At 30.1% G+C, this 18,076-nt stretch overlaps 1 protein-coding gene across 5 annotated transcripts; it reads right to left on the bottom strand.

The window, feature by feature from the left end:
• Positions 1–9,505: 9,505 nt before the first annotated feature.
• LOC18055965 (probable plastidic glucose transporter 2) lies at positions 9,506–15,509 on the bottom strand. Of its 5 annotated transcripts, XM_024177523.1 has the most exons (15): positions 15,351–15,509; positions 15,161–15,255; positions 14,267–14,446; positions 13,662–13,773; positions 13,476–13,543; positions 13,159–13,291; positions 12,639–12,738; positions 12,393–12,505; positions 12,205–12,298; positions 11,975–12,128; positions 11,671–11,814; positions 11,517–11,590; positions 10,926–11,014; positions 10,359–10,473; positions 9,506–10,203 (listed from the first exon to the last, which is right to left on the bottom strand). In XM_024177523.1, exons 3-15 carry the CDS (start codon positions 14,376–14,378, stop codon positions 10,021–10,023), a joined length of 1,491 nt encoding a protein of 496 aa, XP_024033291.1. In that variant the 5' UTR covers positions 14,379–14,446; positions 15,161–15,255; positions 15,351–15,509; the 3' UTR covers positions 9,506–10,020. The 5 variants fall into 5 exon arrangements, with proteins under 5 accessions (XP_024033291.1, XP_024033290.1, XP_024033292.1 ...); XM_024177522.1 differs by having other exon boundaries at positions 15,161–15,509; XM_024177524.1 differs by having other exon boundaries at positions 14,267–14,407; positions 15,161–15,509.
• Between the last annotated feature and the right edge of the window lie 2,567 nt (positions 15,510–18,076).

The following is an 18,076-nucleotide window of genomic DNA, read 5'->3' as shown; positions in this document are numbered from 1 at the left end:
AAACATGTCGACAGTGTCACGTTATTTGTTCAGTTGAACCTCAAGGCCATATTTAACTAATGGGGTAAATTTTGGATTATCCACATTACGAATTGATTGCCCTTAAATCACCTTTTTATTTTGAAAACCTTTAACTTATCTTTATTTTTGTTGAAAAGATAAGGAAACAGATTGGGGATGGGTTGATGAACTTTTTTTTTGGGTCTTCTTAACAAAAATGGGAGTAAATTGAGATTTTCAAAGAGGGAGTGATTTGAAGATAGTCAATTGACGAGAGAGATAATTTGAAATTAACCCTTAATACTGAGATGGGGAGATGTCTGCCGTGGTCAAAGTTTTAGTTTTGTATAGAACTGGCAAAATGGGTTATGACACGATTACATGACACAGATGCAGCATGACTTTTCTGTATTCGTGTTAACAAATATTGATATGATTAATAAATGGGTTGATACGACACGACACGATTATTTACTGTGTCGAACTACCTCAACATGATTACACATTTATGATATAAATATCAAATAATATATGGCAATATTATTTAAAAATAATAATTTATATATATTTAACACAAAATTAATTATCAAATAATATATGGTAAATAATCAATAAAACCAAAACTGATGTCATACTACCTCTGTTTTCTCTTTCCTCTTCTTTGGTATCAGAGTTCTTATTTTAAATATTTTTTATGAGTAGTTATAAACAGACTTCGTTTACTTCATGATATATTTTCCATCATTGCTAAATTTGAACAAAATCTTGAAAACTTTTATAAAAGTATATTTGTTGTTTTAGAAAAAGATTCTGATACTTGGATAGAAAATAACCCTTACGTAGATATTTTAGAAAGTGCTTTAGAAATTGTAGAAACTGAAGTAACAAGAATTAGTGGTGAATAGTTACATTTAGACATGTTATTAGAAGAAATATTAGGAAATATTAAGTTTCCAGTAGATTACACATCTCATTTACCTCCTAAAATAGAAAGAAAAATAAATATTAAACATTACGCTTTTACAATTTTGCCCATATTTAATTTTAGAAGGTATAATTTACAATATTATAATATTAACAAGCAAATGAAATTATTAGACAAATACGAGAATCTAGCATTAAAAATTAGAAATAAATTACAATATTTAGCAAATTAGTTTATGGATTTCCAGAAATTAGAATATTTAGATTTAGAAATTAGCCATCATAGAAAAAAAATTAAATTTAACAGAGAGAATAAAAATTAGTTGTAATATTGAACATTTAGAAAATCAATTTAAACATATTCCACATACTAGCAATAGTCAATAAAATTTCATAGTAGACTTACTAATCAACTTAGGACAACACTTAGGAGTCAATATTGAAAAGCTAGAAGAGCTAATACTAGGACTAGGAAAATTCTTCGAAACTATGAATATTAATACATTAAGAAGAAATTTAGATTATATTAAAGAATTATTAGCATATTTTAATAGTCAGGTTAAAAGATTCCCTAGCAAGAAAGAAATAATAGAATTAATTCAATTATTAGACATAAAAACACATAATCCATTAGAATTAGAAATTAAAAATCTTGTAGAAAGTTTAAAAGTAGAAATAGAAAATATTAAATTTACACAACGAGATTTACAAATACAATTAGATGCAATAAAAATAATAGTTAGTGAATGACTTTAGATAAATTATTAATAGAACATTTAGCAGACCTAAAGCGTGAAATCTCACATCTAAACCCAATATGTTATAACTATAAAGAATTTAGTCAAAAAAGTAATACTATCCAACAAGCCCAAGCCAATAGTATTATTAAATTTTTAGTTAAAATCAGTAATAAGTTAGACGACCTAGACAATAGACTCAACAAATTACAAAATAATTTTCAAACCTTTAGAAAAAATAAAGAATCTGTATCAAACTTAGAACTTAGTAACTCGTTAGACAATTTAGATAGAGAATTAGACATATTGACCAATGGACTAGAAAAGTTAAATTTAAGTGGACCAATTCTAGCATGTAAAACAATAGACATTAAATATATTTTAGGACTTAAAGTAATATTAAAAAGCAATTGACTTAGTAAGAAATAGTAGAATAGATGTAAATATGGCAAAAAGACTTAGAAGGCCACTTTCATTTTTTAGTAAAGGTAAAGAAACTATAGAAAGAACTGAAGATATAATAGATGAACAAGATCCAGATAAATTATTAGAAAGAGGATTTGAACAAATTAAAAAGAAAAGATTATATAAATCTATACATGCATATGATAGACTATAAACAAGGTGGCATTGACAGGTAAATCTTTCTAAAGGAACTGCTATACATAAGGGGATCTTCCTTAGGGCAATTTACATTACTGAGTCTCCTATATGATAGTTAAACCATTAATTTTTACTTTTGATATAGCTAGGTCAATTAAAAATTTTATAATATATATTTGCTTGTCTGCAACTATTTTTGCAGTTTTTTGTCTAATTTTTTGAATTAGATGTGTTGGAAGTGGATATTCTCTCTTTGGAAAAAGAGAAAATTTTCATTTCTCAAGTTCATCTCATTCTTTTCTTATTATTGTTTGTTTATTATATCTACCATGATGTTGAGTGTCTAATGTATGACTTTTATTTTGAAGCGTGAGCTGTCTAATTAATTCTGCATTAGCACTTTCTAATGCAAATATTATCTGTGTACATGCATTTACTTCATTGTCTGAATGATATCTAGTTTCATTAAGCTTTCTAACTGTGCGTGTCATGATCTCACAATGATTACAAAATTGTATTGATGATGATGCATTGTCTAAAGTATTATTTAACTGTCTATTTGATGATGTTGATGCACTGTTTAAAGGATTAATTAAATGGCTAACATGATAATTTGGTCCTATTCTCTATCTAGCAAATTCTATAGCTTTATGAAATTTATAAAAGCCTCTATAGTATGGATTAGGATAATTGATTATTAAATCAACTATATCTCTCCACTGACTATAAATACCCGATTGTATGCCTCTAACTAGTACGAAAAATTCAAAGTGATTATTGTCTACGTGTTTATTAATCTGTATAAAATAATGTATAAGTGCATTGACTACTTTTAATTTATCTTGTGGATTACTAACACACCACAAACTGTCTAAAATGCATTGTTGACTGTCTAATAACTGAAATTTACTTTTAAAGTTTAAATTTATTGATGATGTGAACTGTCTAAGTTTAATTGGACTGAAATTCATATGTCACTTCATTCCTACAAAATAATTATTGATTAATTAGTTTTGAAAGAATATCAACTAAAGTATTATCTTTACCTACTATATGTTCAAATTTCACTTTGTATCCTCTACCAATTATTACTTCTAAAAAGTATGTTCATTTTTTACTAATAAAAGAATTTTTCTTTTCAAAATTTTTCTTTTGTACTTTTTTATAAAATTCTATAATATTATTACAGTCTGCTCTTATTGTAAATGTGTCATTTTGTATATACAAATGAAATGAATTTAAAGATTTTATTATTCCTAAAATTTCTAATTCTGTACTTGATTTTCTACATTCTATCTCTATAAATTTACCACTAGTGTACATTACTATTTCCTCTTTATCTTTCGAACTATTTTTATTGGGGTTTTGGATTAATATTCCTGCCTATTCTAAGCTACTAGCATTTGTTTGTATAATTTTATAGTATATGTCTATTGGTAATGCTAATAGTTTGAGATTTCTAACTATTCCTTTAAGTTTTTGAATTAATTTTATGTCTTCACTATTAAAATGTTTTTGTCCATTTTTACTTAATTTATTATATAAAGGTTGTATTAATGTACTAAGATTTGGTATAAATTTTCTATTGTAATTTAATAATCCTAAGAATTTTTGTAACTCTTTAGTATCTTCTATTTTATCCGGAACTTCTAATATTTTACTAACAATATGCGGATGTAATTCTATTGTTCCTCTGTCTATTGTTAATCCTAGAAAATCTATTTTTTGTTTTAATAATTCAATGCTCTTTTTAGAGATGACTATACTATTATTTTTAAAGCAGTATAAAATCTTATGTAAATGGGTAATATGCATAAATTTATTCTGGCTAAAAACTAAATTATCATCTATATAGACTATACCAAATTTTTAAAAAGGTTTTAATATTCTATCCATTCTAACTTGAAAAACTCGTGGGGCGTTTTTTAGTCCAAGTGACATTACTAACTACTCAAAATGTCATTATGAACAATTAAAAGTTGTCTATTGAACAGATTCTTCGTAGAGTCGTATTTGCCAAAATCGACTTTTACAATCAAATTTAGAAAAATATTTAGCATTCTGTATACAATTTACTAATTCATCTTTATTAGGTATTTTATAACTGTTATCTAAAGTATTATCATTTAATCTTTTATAATTTATTACCATTATACTCTTTCCTTGTTTTTGCTCACTATGAATATTTACAATGAATGCGGGACTTCTATGTCTACTGGAACTATTTCTAGTTACTTTTAATTCTAATAATTCATTTACATGCATTTTAAATTATTTTCTATCTTCTAGACTATAAGGTAAATCTTGTGTTTTTATTGTTATGTCTGAATTAATGATTTATAATTTATATACTTCCTTGTTATCCTTTCTGATTGGATTATTTCCTATTATTTCTAATTTTTCTAATTCTTCTACCTTTTTCCTAATTTCTTCAAGTCATTTTTCACACTCTACGCATTCTACTTGTTTTTCTATATTTACTACATCATCTAAGTACTTGTCTATTTCTTCTTCATCTAACATTTCTACTTCACGTACATCAATTTCTACTTCTAGTCTACTATTGCTGTCTATTTCTTTTGTATTTTCTATTTTTTCTTCTTCTAATAAAGAATCAAAGAATTCTATATCTAAATCTTTTTCTACAACTAAAAGTTTTCTTTTCGTATGGTAAAATGTGTGTTTCATATTTAGATTGAATAAATGTTGATTTTTTAAAGCAATTTACTCCATTTGGAGTTATTAATATACTACCGTTATTTCCTAATATAAAATTTAATCCTAGAATAAATTTATATCCTACTTTTTTATTAGAAATAAACGTTTGTGGTAAAATATGCATTTCACCATTTTTCTTATGGGCATTTTATTTATACATTCTGTAATCTGCATTAGTTCACCATTAAATTATCTAATATTTATTGGATTTCTAAGTTTATTCCTATTCTCCTTAGGCACTAAGCTATTAATCTATCATGTATAATACATTTATTTGCACTTGTGTCTATCATTATTTTAGTATAAACCCTTTTTTTAAATAATAATTCTACATCTTTATTTATTAGTTCACTACTTGCTCTATTTATTTCTATTGTTTCATCGTCTTGTTGTTTATTTTTACAATTATTACAAAAGAATTTTCCTGTGTTTGTGTCTCTGTATCCTAATTCAAAATTTTTATTACATTATGTACAATTTTTATCAAAAAAATGATGTGTAAGTTTCTAGAACATTAAATTCTACATCTTATTGTAATTATGAATTTGATTCTAAACTTGAATTGCTACTAATGTCTGATTCACTACTACCGACTATACATATACTATCACTATAAGATAATTTATCTATATTAACAAATTCTTCCATGTTTAGAATTTGTTCTTCTAAATTATAGCTGTCTACTTCTAATTGATTGACTTTGTTATTCTCAGGGCAATGTGGTTTAATATGTCCTTTTCCACACAAAAAACATTTACAAGTTTTATTTCTTTTATATACTCGTTTTCCCTTTTTAAATGCATTTTTATGAAGTGTTATAACTTTTTTATATCACATTAACTTATTTATGACCTATTTTAAGAATAATATTGACATATTTATTATTTTTAATTAATTTTTTACTTTTTTATATTAAATAGGTTAAATAAGTTAATACAATTAATGCGATTAATAAATACATCGTAAACAAGTTTTGATTTTTCAATACGATTAATAAATAAATCGTATGTATTTACTTAAATTTGATATGACATGAATAAAATACGTGGCAAATACGAAATGATTACACGATTTGATGACCCCGAGTTTTGTTCATGTTGGATCCACATGTGCCCTTGCAACCTCTTTTGCTTTAACTTGTATTTTATAGTTATAATATTCACCCTCTTCAAATTCACTTTTAAGTTAATATAATTTTTTATTTTCCTTATTCTTTGCCGAAACAAGACAGACATGAAATTTGACAATTGACATGTTGTAAAGTAAATAAAATTTTGCTTAATGAACCGCATTTTATTAAAAATACATTAATTTTTTTTTTCCTTTTGAATTTTTAGTTGAAGTTTATAAAATATATCACTTTTTTATTAACACCATTAGAAGATTTAAAAGAATCTCTCACAAAATAATTTTTGTTTTACTCCTAATTTTGGATTGATGAGAACAACTACAACTCTAAGTTCCTCATAATTAGTTTTATGTTGTTATTTTTTGATTGATGGATAAAAAGTTATAATGTTTCAAGTTTCCTATAACTGATATTATGGTTATTTTGAATATATTTTAAATAACTATTTCTTTTAGTTTGTTATTATTATAAAAAATATGTTATTTAAAATGGATTATATAAGCATGAATTCTTGATTTATGTTGTAAATAACCTACTAATTAGTTAAAACACTTATTTTGACAGTTTTATATCTTTAAATTAACAAGTTTAACGAATTTATATAACTAGTTTTGTAACCATTATTGGTCCTAGCAACTCTGACACAACTCAAAAAGTATTATTACTCCCAAGTATAAGAGTGTCTAGTTATAATATAACCCAGTGAGTCCGAGGTTAAACCACGGGAATTTAAAATCTAGTAGTCAATTTATTAAGCAAAGAAAATTAAATGTGGGAAAAGAAATTAATAAGAATCAATATAAAAATATGTTAAGGTTACAAGATTAACTCTCAGTATTCAAACTATAATTTTAATACTCTCTCATTTTTTATATTTTGCATCACTTTTACTAGTTAATTATTATGTCATTTAATTCTTAACTAACTATGTGTGTAGACAAATATGCAATCAAGTACCTAATGTGACACAACTATATTAAAGTGTCGACATTATGTTAAAATACCATATAAATATAAGGAAATCTATATTAACATGACATAAAAATAATCAGAAAAGAATAAAATAAACTTAAAATTCACTTCAGAAAGTAATTAATTTAATAATTTGAAACATTGAGCTTCACCTTTCAGTTCAACTTAGTAAAATTAGCCACTCATATTGAAAGAAAACAAAACACTCTTTTTATTTAACAAACTTTTGAAATATATTACAACAAAATTGATAAACTAGAAAACAAGAAAAGAGAAGAAAGAAAGAAAATTCGTTAGCTACTCCCTCCTTCTCTCCTTAGCTGCTCTCCTTCTTGCTTTTCCTTGCCTTTTATAGATGAGGAACACATCTTCTTCTTTTGATTTATTATTATTTATTTTATTTTATTTTTTATACTATATGCACATAAAGAAGTGTGATGGTCAAGTGGTAAAATAGCCACTTAACCATCACGAGCATTATCAACTAGGGATGGCAATGGGGAGGGGAGGGGACCGATTTCCCCGTACCCATCCCCGATATTTTGCGTATGTCCCCGTCCCCGTCAGAATTACTTGAGAGAATCCACATCCCCTCCCCGAATAATAACAGGGGATCCTCGAGGGTCCCCGATCTCCGAATAACTAATACATTTTTTTTTCGATTTTGAGTTAATCATATTAAAATAAAAAATTTAAATAAAAGTAAAGTTCGAAATATATCTTACATTAATATCTATTACAAAAGTCACATACATTAAATTAGTAAGTAACGCAACGTGCAAGGGATACAAACTTCTTTTACAAACTATCATGAACAAATTAATAGTCTAATACAAAATTATTACAAATAAAATCGAATTTAGATTCAAAATTAATTTTTTCAATGGTGGCGTGGGCACTTTATAAATGTGGACTATTCCCTTTACAACACAATAGTTAAATCAGAGCAAATCAAAAGCAAATATTAGATTAGATTAGATTAGATATTAAAATTGTGATTCATTGTGGGCAATTATAACATCTAAAAATAAATAAATAAATAGATTTAAGTTTAAAATATTTAAAGAATATTAAAATTAAAAAAATGTTTGGCTATTAGAATCTACTCGGTCTTTTTAATGTCCTAAATAAAAATTTAGGACTTTAATTAGTTAATTAGGCCTAAAAGTTTAATAATATAAATATTTTGATATTTTTTATTTTTATCAATATTTATAATTTTATAATTTAAATTTTATTATTTATTTACTAGTAATTTTAAAAAATTAAAATGGGAAAATGGGTAGGGGATGGGGATTCCACCTCATCCCCGTCCCCTCCCCTAATAAGAAATTGGGTATGAAATTATCCTCATTCCCTCCCCGAATGGGGAAAATCCCCGAGGGTACCCGTCCCCGTGGGGATTTTTGCCATCCCTATTATCAACTCATTTTTTAAAAATTTATTTATTGATTATATCTCCTCAATAATACATTTCAAATAACTCTATCAATTCTTTTTTGTTTCTCGCTCCCAGTTCCAACTCCTTTTTATTCTTGAAATATATTTACAAATTAATTTAACATAAAAATATATTTTGAGAGTGTTAAGATAATTTAATAATAATGAGCGCATTAATCGATACTGTAAATGAAAAACTGATAATTTTATTCTTATTAAATGTACACTTTTTAGTGTCAATTAAACTCCAAAATAAAATATATTTCTTTGTTATTTAATTAAGATTAGATAAAAAAATTTTACATTCAAGGATAAAATTATCTTTTTATCAATATTCTGTTAATCCTCTGAAGGTGTCAATGAAAAAAAATAAAAAACTAATACACTCTATAGATAGCTACAACCAACAAAAAAAGATATATTTTTAACAAAGTACAAAATATCAGTTAACCGGTGGATAATTACCCAACTTTAATCAAAATCTTTTGATTTAGAAAATAAAATTAGGCACATAATCACATGCTCTTTTATGTAAATATTTGAAACTCTTCACTGGAACCGTGAACCATGCACAGATGAATTAGCGATTTACTGATCTACAATTCTATATATATTATTACCATTAGCCACCGTATCGTGCCCTCTTCTCAAAACAGTTCTAGATATTCACACGCCATTAATTTCTTTGCCACTCGACATCGTCAACTCACTGGCATTTGTCCTAAAATTCAATTACCACTTACCATCCCCTAAAATTCAATTTCTAGTTACCATCCCCAACGGTTATAAGCTTCTTGTTGGGAACTGTTGTGAAGTAAAGTTTAGTATGTCATTAAATTAATTTCACCCTTTGTGAATTATATATCCTCAAACCACCCATTTATCACCCATTTACTTTTGAGAGTTTTAATTTACTCCCATTTTCATTAAGGAAATAAATAAATAAATAAGAATAACTCAAGATTTCTAAAAATAAGAGAAATGATTTGAAAACAATCCATTCATGAGGGTTAATCCAAAATTTACCCTATGTGATTAACAGATTATTTTAAGCATTGCATTTGAGTTGCCAGCTTTCTCCACCGCAGGTCACCGGCAACTATTTATAAGCCAAAAGTGATTTGAGACCAACACTAGATCTTTAAGCAAGCAACTCAACATCATATAGGAACAATATGCATTTCATACACCAGTTATGAATATTAAGGGCAGTACATATTTAAGACTATATGTAATCACAAATCAAAGCTTCAAAAAGGCCAGGCCTGCCCGTGCTGAAATTTGACCAGTGAAATAAAGGCTAGATCACACTCCACTAGAACTCATATGCAGCATTTACCCGATCATATTTGTAGATATGCAAGGGTTTTCCAATCGACAATTCTAACATTCTGGTATCTCATCTTGCTTCAGCCGCACGAATACCTTTTATCAGATAAGCAACACTTGCTTACATCTGTTATACTGAAGTTTCTTTAAACAGGAAAATAACTTCCATTATTCCTGCGGAAGAAGAGCTATCTCAATTTCTTGGAGTGATTTTCCTTTGGTTTCCACAACATTTCTTTTTACAAAAGCCACTGCCATTAAGCAAAAGGTTCCAAATATAGAATACAAGAGCTGTGGCCCTAGTTGCTCCAACAGTCGCAAAAACAGCAGGCCCACAAAGAAATTTATCACCTGAAGAAGGCCATATATTCAAGAATCAAAATGGAGTCATCCCATTTCATTACATTGTCAAAGCTTTCAGAACTTTCAAATATAGTTTCTAATTTCATCTCCAAAATGAGGTGCAAGCAAACACTACAAAACAAAAGATGTGAAAGAAAAATTACCCAGTGTACTGACATACACACTGCCATTGCTTTTGCTCTAATTCGACTGGGGAAGATTTCAGGAAGGAGAAGACTTGGGACTGGACCAGCTCCTAGAGCAAATGTTAATACAAACCTGCATAAATTTTACAATTAGGGTCCAGTTTCAAGAAACACAAGAAAATTTCTTCATGCTAACAGTCTTAAAAGTCTGTTTCAGTGGGTTAGCTGGAAACATACCAAGACCATTTCATTACCAAACACAAGAAAATTTCTCCATGCTAACAGTGTTAAAAGTCTGTTTCAGTGGGTTAGCAGGAAACATACCAAGACCATTTCATTACTAAACGTAAGATACACAACTACAAAATGCAAGTTACAAATGAATGTGACACAAGCTAACTTTTTTCCTTTTTTCGGTAGCATCTCATAAGTGTCAGCCAAACTCCTCCCCAACCGGATTTGAACCTCAAGCCTCTTGTACCACCTCAAGAGGTGTTACCCAGTTGATTGCAACATCGAGCATTTTTTGTATGGCCGCGGACAGTAAATGCATATTTATGATTTATCAATTATAATGACACTCACATTAGCATACCACCAACAGAGAGGTACAGAGATGCAGAGCCTGGTATATAAGAACTTGATGCAGCAACTTGGATAGCCATTGACACTGCCTGCGTAGATCAAATCCATCGCGTAAGAGTAGCAATTATTAAACCATAGGCTCCATTAACTAATTCAAATATAATCAGGAAAGAAATAATCATACTGCTGTGTGCAGAGGCTTGCTTGAAAAAATAGGGACAGGGGTAGGTTTCATAACAATAATGAATAGAAAAAGATAAATGTGCATGAATGGCCAGCTTGTTTCCAAAACATTATGTTACTTCTGGTTCTGGGTGATTATACTATCCGTTCTCATTTGCCACAAATCACTAATGTGCTCCGCTTCCTGTTTACTCACTAAATAAAAAATCAACAATGCACTGGGAAACCAAACAAGCCCCTATTGCATCAGCTAAGTGAAAAATGTCTAGTCTATGTACCAACACGGTACAACAAACCACCTCCTTTTGATATTCTTTAAATGAAAGGTATACAGCTCTTTTATCATTATCATTATGCCACTAACACAAGAAAGGCTTCCAAGATTAATGAAATGGAAGAACAAATTACCATGCTGAAGAAACTCCACTGGAGGAGTGCCTTCCTTCCTAGTTTATCCATCAATACCATTGCGACAACAGATCCTGGAAACAAACAAAATTAAGCATCATAAAAATGCACTAATGCAGTGTATGCAAAAACATATTAAGGAACATACATATACCTAATAAATTTGCAATTCCAACGAAGACATTTGCAAGGCCCGATGATAGTCCCGCACTTTTAAATACAGATGAAGAGAAATAAAATATAGCATTTATACCAGATAGCTGTTGTAAAGCAAAGAGGGTTGATCCAATAAAAACAACTGCAAAAGGAACATGTGAATAACAAATCCCCAAAAGAAAAATGAAAGAAAGAGAAAGAGCGATGGTTCTGCAGCAGCAGCAGCAGCTGTAGATGCTGAATCAGAAAAGAATAGAATTACTCCAAAAGCTCTAAAATGTATACCAGAGCATGATATCTACCTCTAAAATGGCGGCCATAAAGCAATTCTTCAAACTTCACAATATCTCCGTCGTCCCCTCTGTCTAACTTGGACAACTCTGCCAAGGAAGATTTGACATGTGATCCACCTAAAAGCTTCTCAAATTCAGCTTCAGCTTCAGCAGTTCTTCCTTTCTAATCAAAGCCATGAGATGTGTTAGCAGCTGCGTTCAACACCGGCAATAACTAGAGAGAGAGAGTCAGTACAAACCTTGTACAGCCAATGTGGACTCTCAGCACAAAAGACCATAGCAAGACAAAGTATAGCAGCAGGAACTATAGATACCCAAAAACAAATGCGCCACCTGGTCACATAAGTTAAAAGAAAAACGGAATCTGTAAATATGGAAAACAATTTATGAACCAAGGGTTCTATGAGCTGCAATGCACATATCTTACCAGCCAGCAATTTCTTTGACAGGGATTCCTATCAAAAGAGATCCCATAAGTCCAAGACAAGTTGCAATCTGGATGAAAGCTCCATAGGTACCCCTCACAAAAGGGGGAGAAACCTGCTCAAGTTGACGATGCAAAATCATTTTCTCTATTAAAAATAAAAAATTAAAAAACAAATCTCCTGCATTCATCATACAAAAGAAAATTTGTGCCATAATCATTGTGGCATATGATTTATAATCAATATACCTCAGTAACATAAAGAGCTGCAACAGTGGGACCAAGACCCATTCCAGTCCCAACTACGAACCTCCCCAAAAGCATGCCTATAAGGTTTCTAGTTGTTGCACTGAGAATTCAAACCTTCGCTTTCAGTTTCTTTACAGATATATAAGAATTAAATAACAGAAGAAGGGAATGAGAAGGGATAGGTGTATTAAGTAGTATCAAAAACTATTTCTTATACTCAAAATAAAAATGTATGCAAAGAAACAAAATAATAATGTTATGCACTAAAAACAGCAATATGATAGATGTCCATGTGTAACTACTAAACATTGAATAACTCCTGGTGATTTAAACTTTTAAGTCCTACTTAACTATTTTAGTTAGTGATATAAAACCACAGAAGCAAAATGGTTTGCATGTAATCTGCAAATTCTGCAGTCAAAGGAGTCCACAAGACCATTTAAGCTAAAGCTCTTAACTCGTACAGATTCAGAAAGAAATGAAATGCTGCAAAATTTGCCATATCATGCAAAAACATCACCTTATTGAAGCACCAATGATCATAGGCAAAGCACACAACTGAAAAGCCCTACGACGGCCAACCCCATCAGCTATCCAGCCACTAAGTGTGGATCCAATGAAGGCCCCACCCAGACACATACTTACTACCAAACCTGTGATTGGCATTGCACAAGAAAAAAATATAATATTAGAGGTGTGAATGTCTAGCATCACCATCAGATAGTAGCTGTAAATAGCCTCTCTTTCCTCCGCCCCCACCCCGCCCAACCCCAGCAAACAAACAAAAATTAACAAGAAACAAAATAAGATCCTAGTGAGAAGAATCCAATATCTAACCTTCTGCTAAGGTGTTCCCATTGAACCCAAGATCCAGAGATATGCTTTCAAGTGGTTCATTAACTACTCTGTATAAAATAGCAAAATGAAAATAATAATTTTAATGGCTCCTCAAACTATAACAGAAACACCTGATAAAAAAACAAGACAACAACAAAAGAAATAAGTTTAAGAGAGCACACAAACCCTAGATGGTAGCCAAACAAGAATGAAGATAAGGTTGCCACTAGTACATGTGGGAAAGACAACTTCCATGAAGGATTTGTATTCTCGACTTCCGTGCCGTTCTGTACAAGAGCTAAAAGAAATACAAGCACTAAGCTCAGAGATCTCTCAAATAGCTTGGTAACTGTTCAAAATCCAAAAAATAAATATACTGCCCATTCAAAAAGTTCCTACTTATTCATGATATTTTACCATGACCATCGTATCACTGGACAACCTTCACCTTGACTTAATGTTTTCTATTTCAATCTCCTTTGATCAGATAAAACTATTTCAATGAGTAGACAAGGGTCAAGGAGGACAAAAAAGCTCAGAGACAATGCATCTAATGTAACAGAAACGGAAATATGCATCAAATCCAAAGATTCTGACATAGCCTGTTTTCTTACACAAATGATTAATTAAGAATCTCAATCATTTAGGCAGGGCATTTTTTAAAAAAGGAAAAAAAAAAAAAGCTGAAAGTGACTTTGATAACCACAATGCACATCACTGATGTTAAATCAGTCAATTATAAAGCCAGCCATTGGTCGGCGCCGACACATAAGATTTTAAGGAAAAGTTACCTCTGTCAATAACAGCATTACCTGTGGTTTCTTCTACGTCAAAAGTACTTGAACGATCTCTTGATGACGTTCGCTTATACATCATAGATGCTTCCCGTTGGCGTCCCCACATGCCAACCTGCAGCCACCTTAGCTCTAATCCTAATGACCAAATTCAGAGACTTCACTACTCGGACTCAACTGTCATATCACATACATGCCAATTAATAACCAAGCCACATCAACTTCATATTTCCTTCAGTACAAGACTTCAACTACCATAGTTTTGCCTTATCATTTGCAAAACAAATTACCAAAGTTTTCCTGATAAATAGGTTTTATTGGGAAAAATTAACATAATTCCATATCAACTAATCTAAAAATCACCAAAAGTTAAATTCTGCTTCCGTTCTTTCTACCATTTTATCTTTTCTTTCTCTTATCTTTTTCATAATTCTCAAGACAAAAAATATATTCGTATCTTGTTATGTTCTATTCTTTCAATTTTTGCCAGCTATACAGGAGAAAGCAGCGTTAGATATCACCTTATAATAACAACAATTACATGAACAATAGATTGCACATCAAAATAACCGATAAACTAATGGACTACATATTTATGAATTAATTAAACAGTCGCAGTAGTTTCAGATAACAATATACAACACTCGTTATCAAATAAAAGAAAGAAATCAAACTTTCTGAGGAAAAAAAAAAATCTCCTAACAGAATAATAGCTCAGCATAAACAAACTTGCTTGTCCTAAATCTCTCCACAGCAAAAACATCAAATCTAAACAAATGAAGTAGTAATTATTAAAAAAATAACTAAAATTAAACAACATTGAACAAAGCCTGTATTAGATCAGACATGAAGCCAATTAACAGTAATACAAGCTTAAATAACTTCAATTACCTTGATTTAGCTTCGATTATCGAAAAATTAAGCAACGATCCGAAACACGTAATAGTTGGGCGAATTCAGTGACACTTACGCTGAGAAAAGCGAAACTTCAAGAAAAGATTTTATAGCTTATCAATATATATATATATATATATATATATATTGAAGAGTAAAGAGGGAGGTGAGGCTAGAGAAGCTTTACACTATCGTGCGCGGGGGAGTGTAGGTTAAGAAAAGGAGGTGTAGAAGTCTTCTAAATGCGCAATGGAAACAAACACTGGAACCAATCGCTTTTTCTACACACTGCTAACTTTGGGAGGCAGAAACTAAGAAAGAGACAAGCTGACAGCTATTGGAGTAATTAAATTTCATTAATTATTGAGTTAGTATAGTGACAATAATGCCTCGGTTGTACGAGATTTTGGTGGTTCTGATCTGCTGTTATTGATAGGTCAGGCCTACGTACTGTGCCTTCTGCAGGTGTCACTACAGCGACGGTACAACGAGGGGTGTTTTAGTCATCGCGTGATGCATCAAGGGCAAGTAAGTGGGTGGCTGTGCTTGTGACAAGTGGCGAAACGTAGAAACTTCTGACGCGTTGAAGAGTGCAGAGAGGCCGAAATGTAATTTTAATTCTTTGCGTAGACGGACTTCTCCCCGCGGTCGACACGAAGATTGAAGTTTGAACTTTGACGTGTGTTTTTCCAGTTTCCAGTCAACATGCCTAAAAACTTTTGGATCTTTACTTTTTTCTTTATAAAATGACACTTCGACTTTTATAAAACTATATATTTTAGAAATTTAACTACAAATCAAAATGATGTTTTTAAAAATAATATATTTTATATAAAAATATTTTTGTATATGTTTCGGCAAATTTTTCGTCGACTTGTCCTGTAACTCCTAATTAAGATGGCAGCAGGAGAATGAAAACATTAAGAGAGAATTTAATTATTTTGGAGAAGGTGATGTAGAACCTTGGATCGAATTGGTGTTGCAAAGATTGTGTATTTTAGAGATCTCGGAGAAATTATGGGACAATTTGAAATTGCAGCGGCCAATGAAATAAGTTGTTTTTGGCTTTTTGCTGTACAAATAAAATAAGCAATTGATTAAAAAAAAGTAATGATATTCGACCTTATATCCTACCAGCCCTAATTTTTAAGTTAATCCCATTAAAATTTTTAAAATAATTTTATCTCTCAACATATCTCACCTAATTCTAAATTTACCCTCATTATAATTTTTATATTTTTTTTAAGCATCCACTATATAAAACTTATAAAATCTATTTTAAAAAAAACTCTCATAATCACTATAATCTCTCTTTTTCTTTTTAAAGATTTCATCCATCGATACCATAACTATTAAAGAAGATTTGGCACCTCTTTACCATCCTCTATTTAGCATTATAAATTAATTTCTTACATGATTACGAAATTAGAGTGTACAATATTTGATAAGAGATAATAATTTAAAAAGCCAAAAATAAATTTGAGTTTAAGAAATTAGATATTAATAGAAATTATCATGTGGGTGCACTTAAAAACTATTTATCCTTATGAAATGACAAAATAGATATTACAATAAAAATGATTAGTGGGGGCTGGTGAGATATAATGAGGAGGTTAAATATCACAACTCTTAAAAAAAGTAATTTAGTTTGGTTAAGTGTACTGTTACAGTTGCTGTGAGTTTGAAAAGTTGAATACATGTATTTGATGAATTTTATTAAGAAATGGGGTATTTTATTATATAATAACAAAAATAGACATAAGTTTAAATTGCCTTTTATTTTTTAGAGTATGTTTAATAAATTGTGTAGACATGTTTTTTTTTGTCTACATGAGTGAGACAAAATGTGCTCGGATGCTTACAAATTGTCACTTGTATGCAGAGTCTTTTTGACACTCTTGTGATAGAATCTTTTTGACAGGAGTCTAGGGCCTCTATACTTCCTAAACAAGTGTCTCTCATTCACTATCTACATGAGTGAGACAAAATGTGCTCGGATGCTTACAAATTGTCACTTGTATGCAGAGTCTTTTTGACACTCTTGTGATTCCCACTTTGTACAAAATCTCTTTTTTTTTCTTTGATAAGGAAAATACTTCCATTAATTCACATTAGTGAAAACATTTGATCTTTACTAGTATAGAGTCTAGCCACATAACAAGATTATTGTGTCTTAAAGCTAATTTAGTTAAGGAGTGATAGAGGTATTATATAATTTGGGGATGTGCTGACATTTTAACTATTGAAAATCCTTATTGTAACTTTGAATTTATGAAATTATCCACAAGATCTCTTATTTGCTACCATGTCTACTGTTTACTAAGCTTGCAACATCTTGACAGTCAGTTTCTAAGGTTTCAGATTGAAAATCTACATTTTTAGCCACTTGTAAATCCTATTCGACAGCTTCAACTTCTGCATATTTAACATCTCTACCAAGTTGAGTTTGTTGAATTGCTGCAGCTATGATTTTGCTATCTGAACCTTAATTACAATTCCCAAGCCTGCCATATTCTTATCACAACTAATGGTTGCTTCTATATGAACCTTAACAACAATGTGCAAGGGGAAATTCTCTTTTCATGAATCTTGGATAACTTCTTCTTTGCGAAACTTTGTCCAAATTTCTTAACTCTTTTAAAGGCTTCCATTACTACTCTGCATTTGTAACACTTTTCACATAGTAGAAAACTTTTCTTATCAAAAATCCACATCATAATACACAAAACCAACAAAAAAAATTAACAATTGTAGACTTGTAGATCTGGGTAGAAAAACAACAACATACTACTCGAGATCTGAAGATCTAAGTGAAAAAACAAACCAACACAAATTTGAAAATCTAAGTGGAAGAACAAACCACTGTAAATCTGAGGATTTGAGTGGAGAAATAAGCAAAGAAAATTAAAAAAA

Source organism: Citrus clementina, unplaced genomic scaffold, assembly GCF_000493195.1.
Source record: "Citrus clementina cultivar Clemenules unplaced genomic scaffold, Citrus_clementina_v1.0 scaffold_1, whole genome shotgun sequence".
NCBI classification, from domain to species: domain Eukaryota; kingdom Viridiplantae; phylum Streptophyta; class Magnoliopsida; order Sapindales; family Rutaceae; genus Citrus; species Citrus x clementina.
This window is presented reverse-complemented; position numbering and strand designations above follow the sequence as displayed.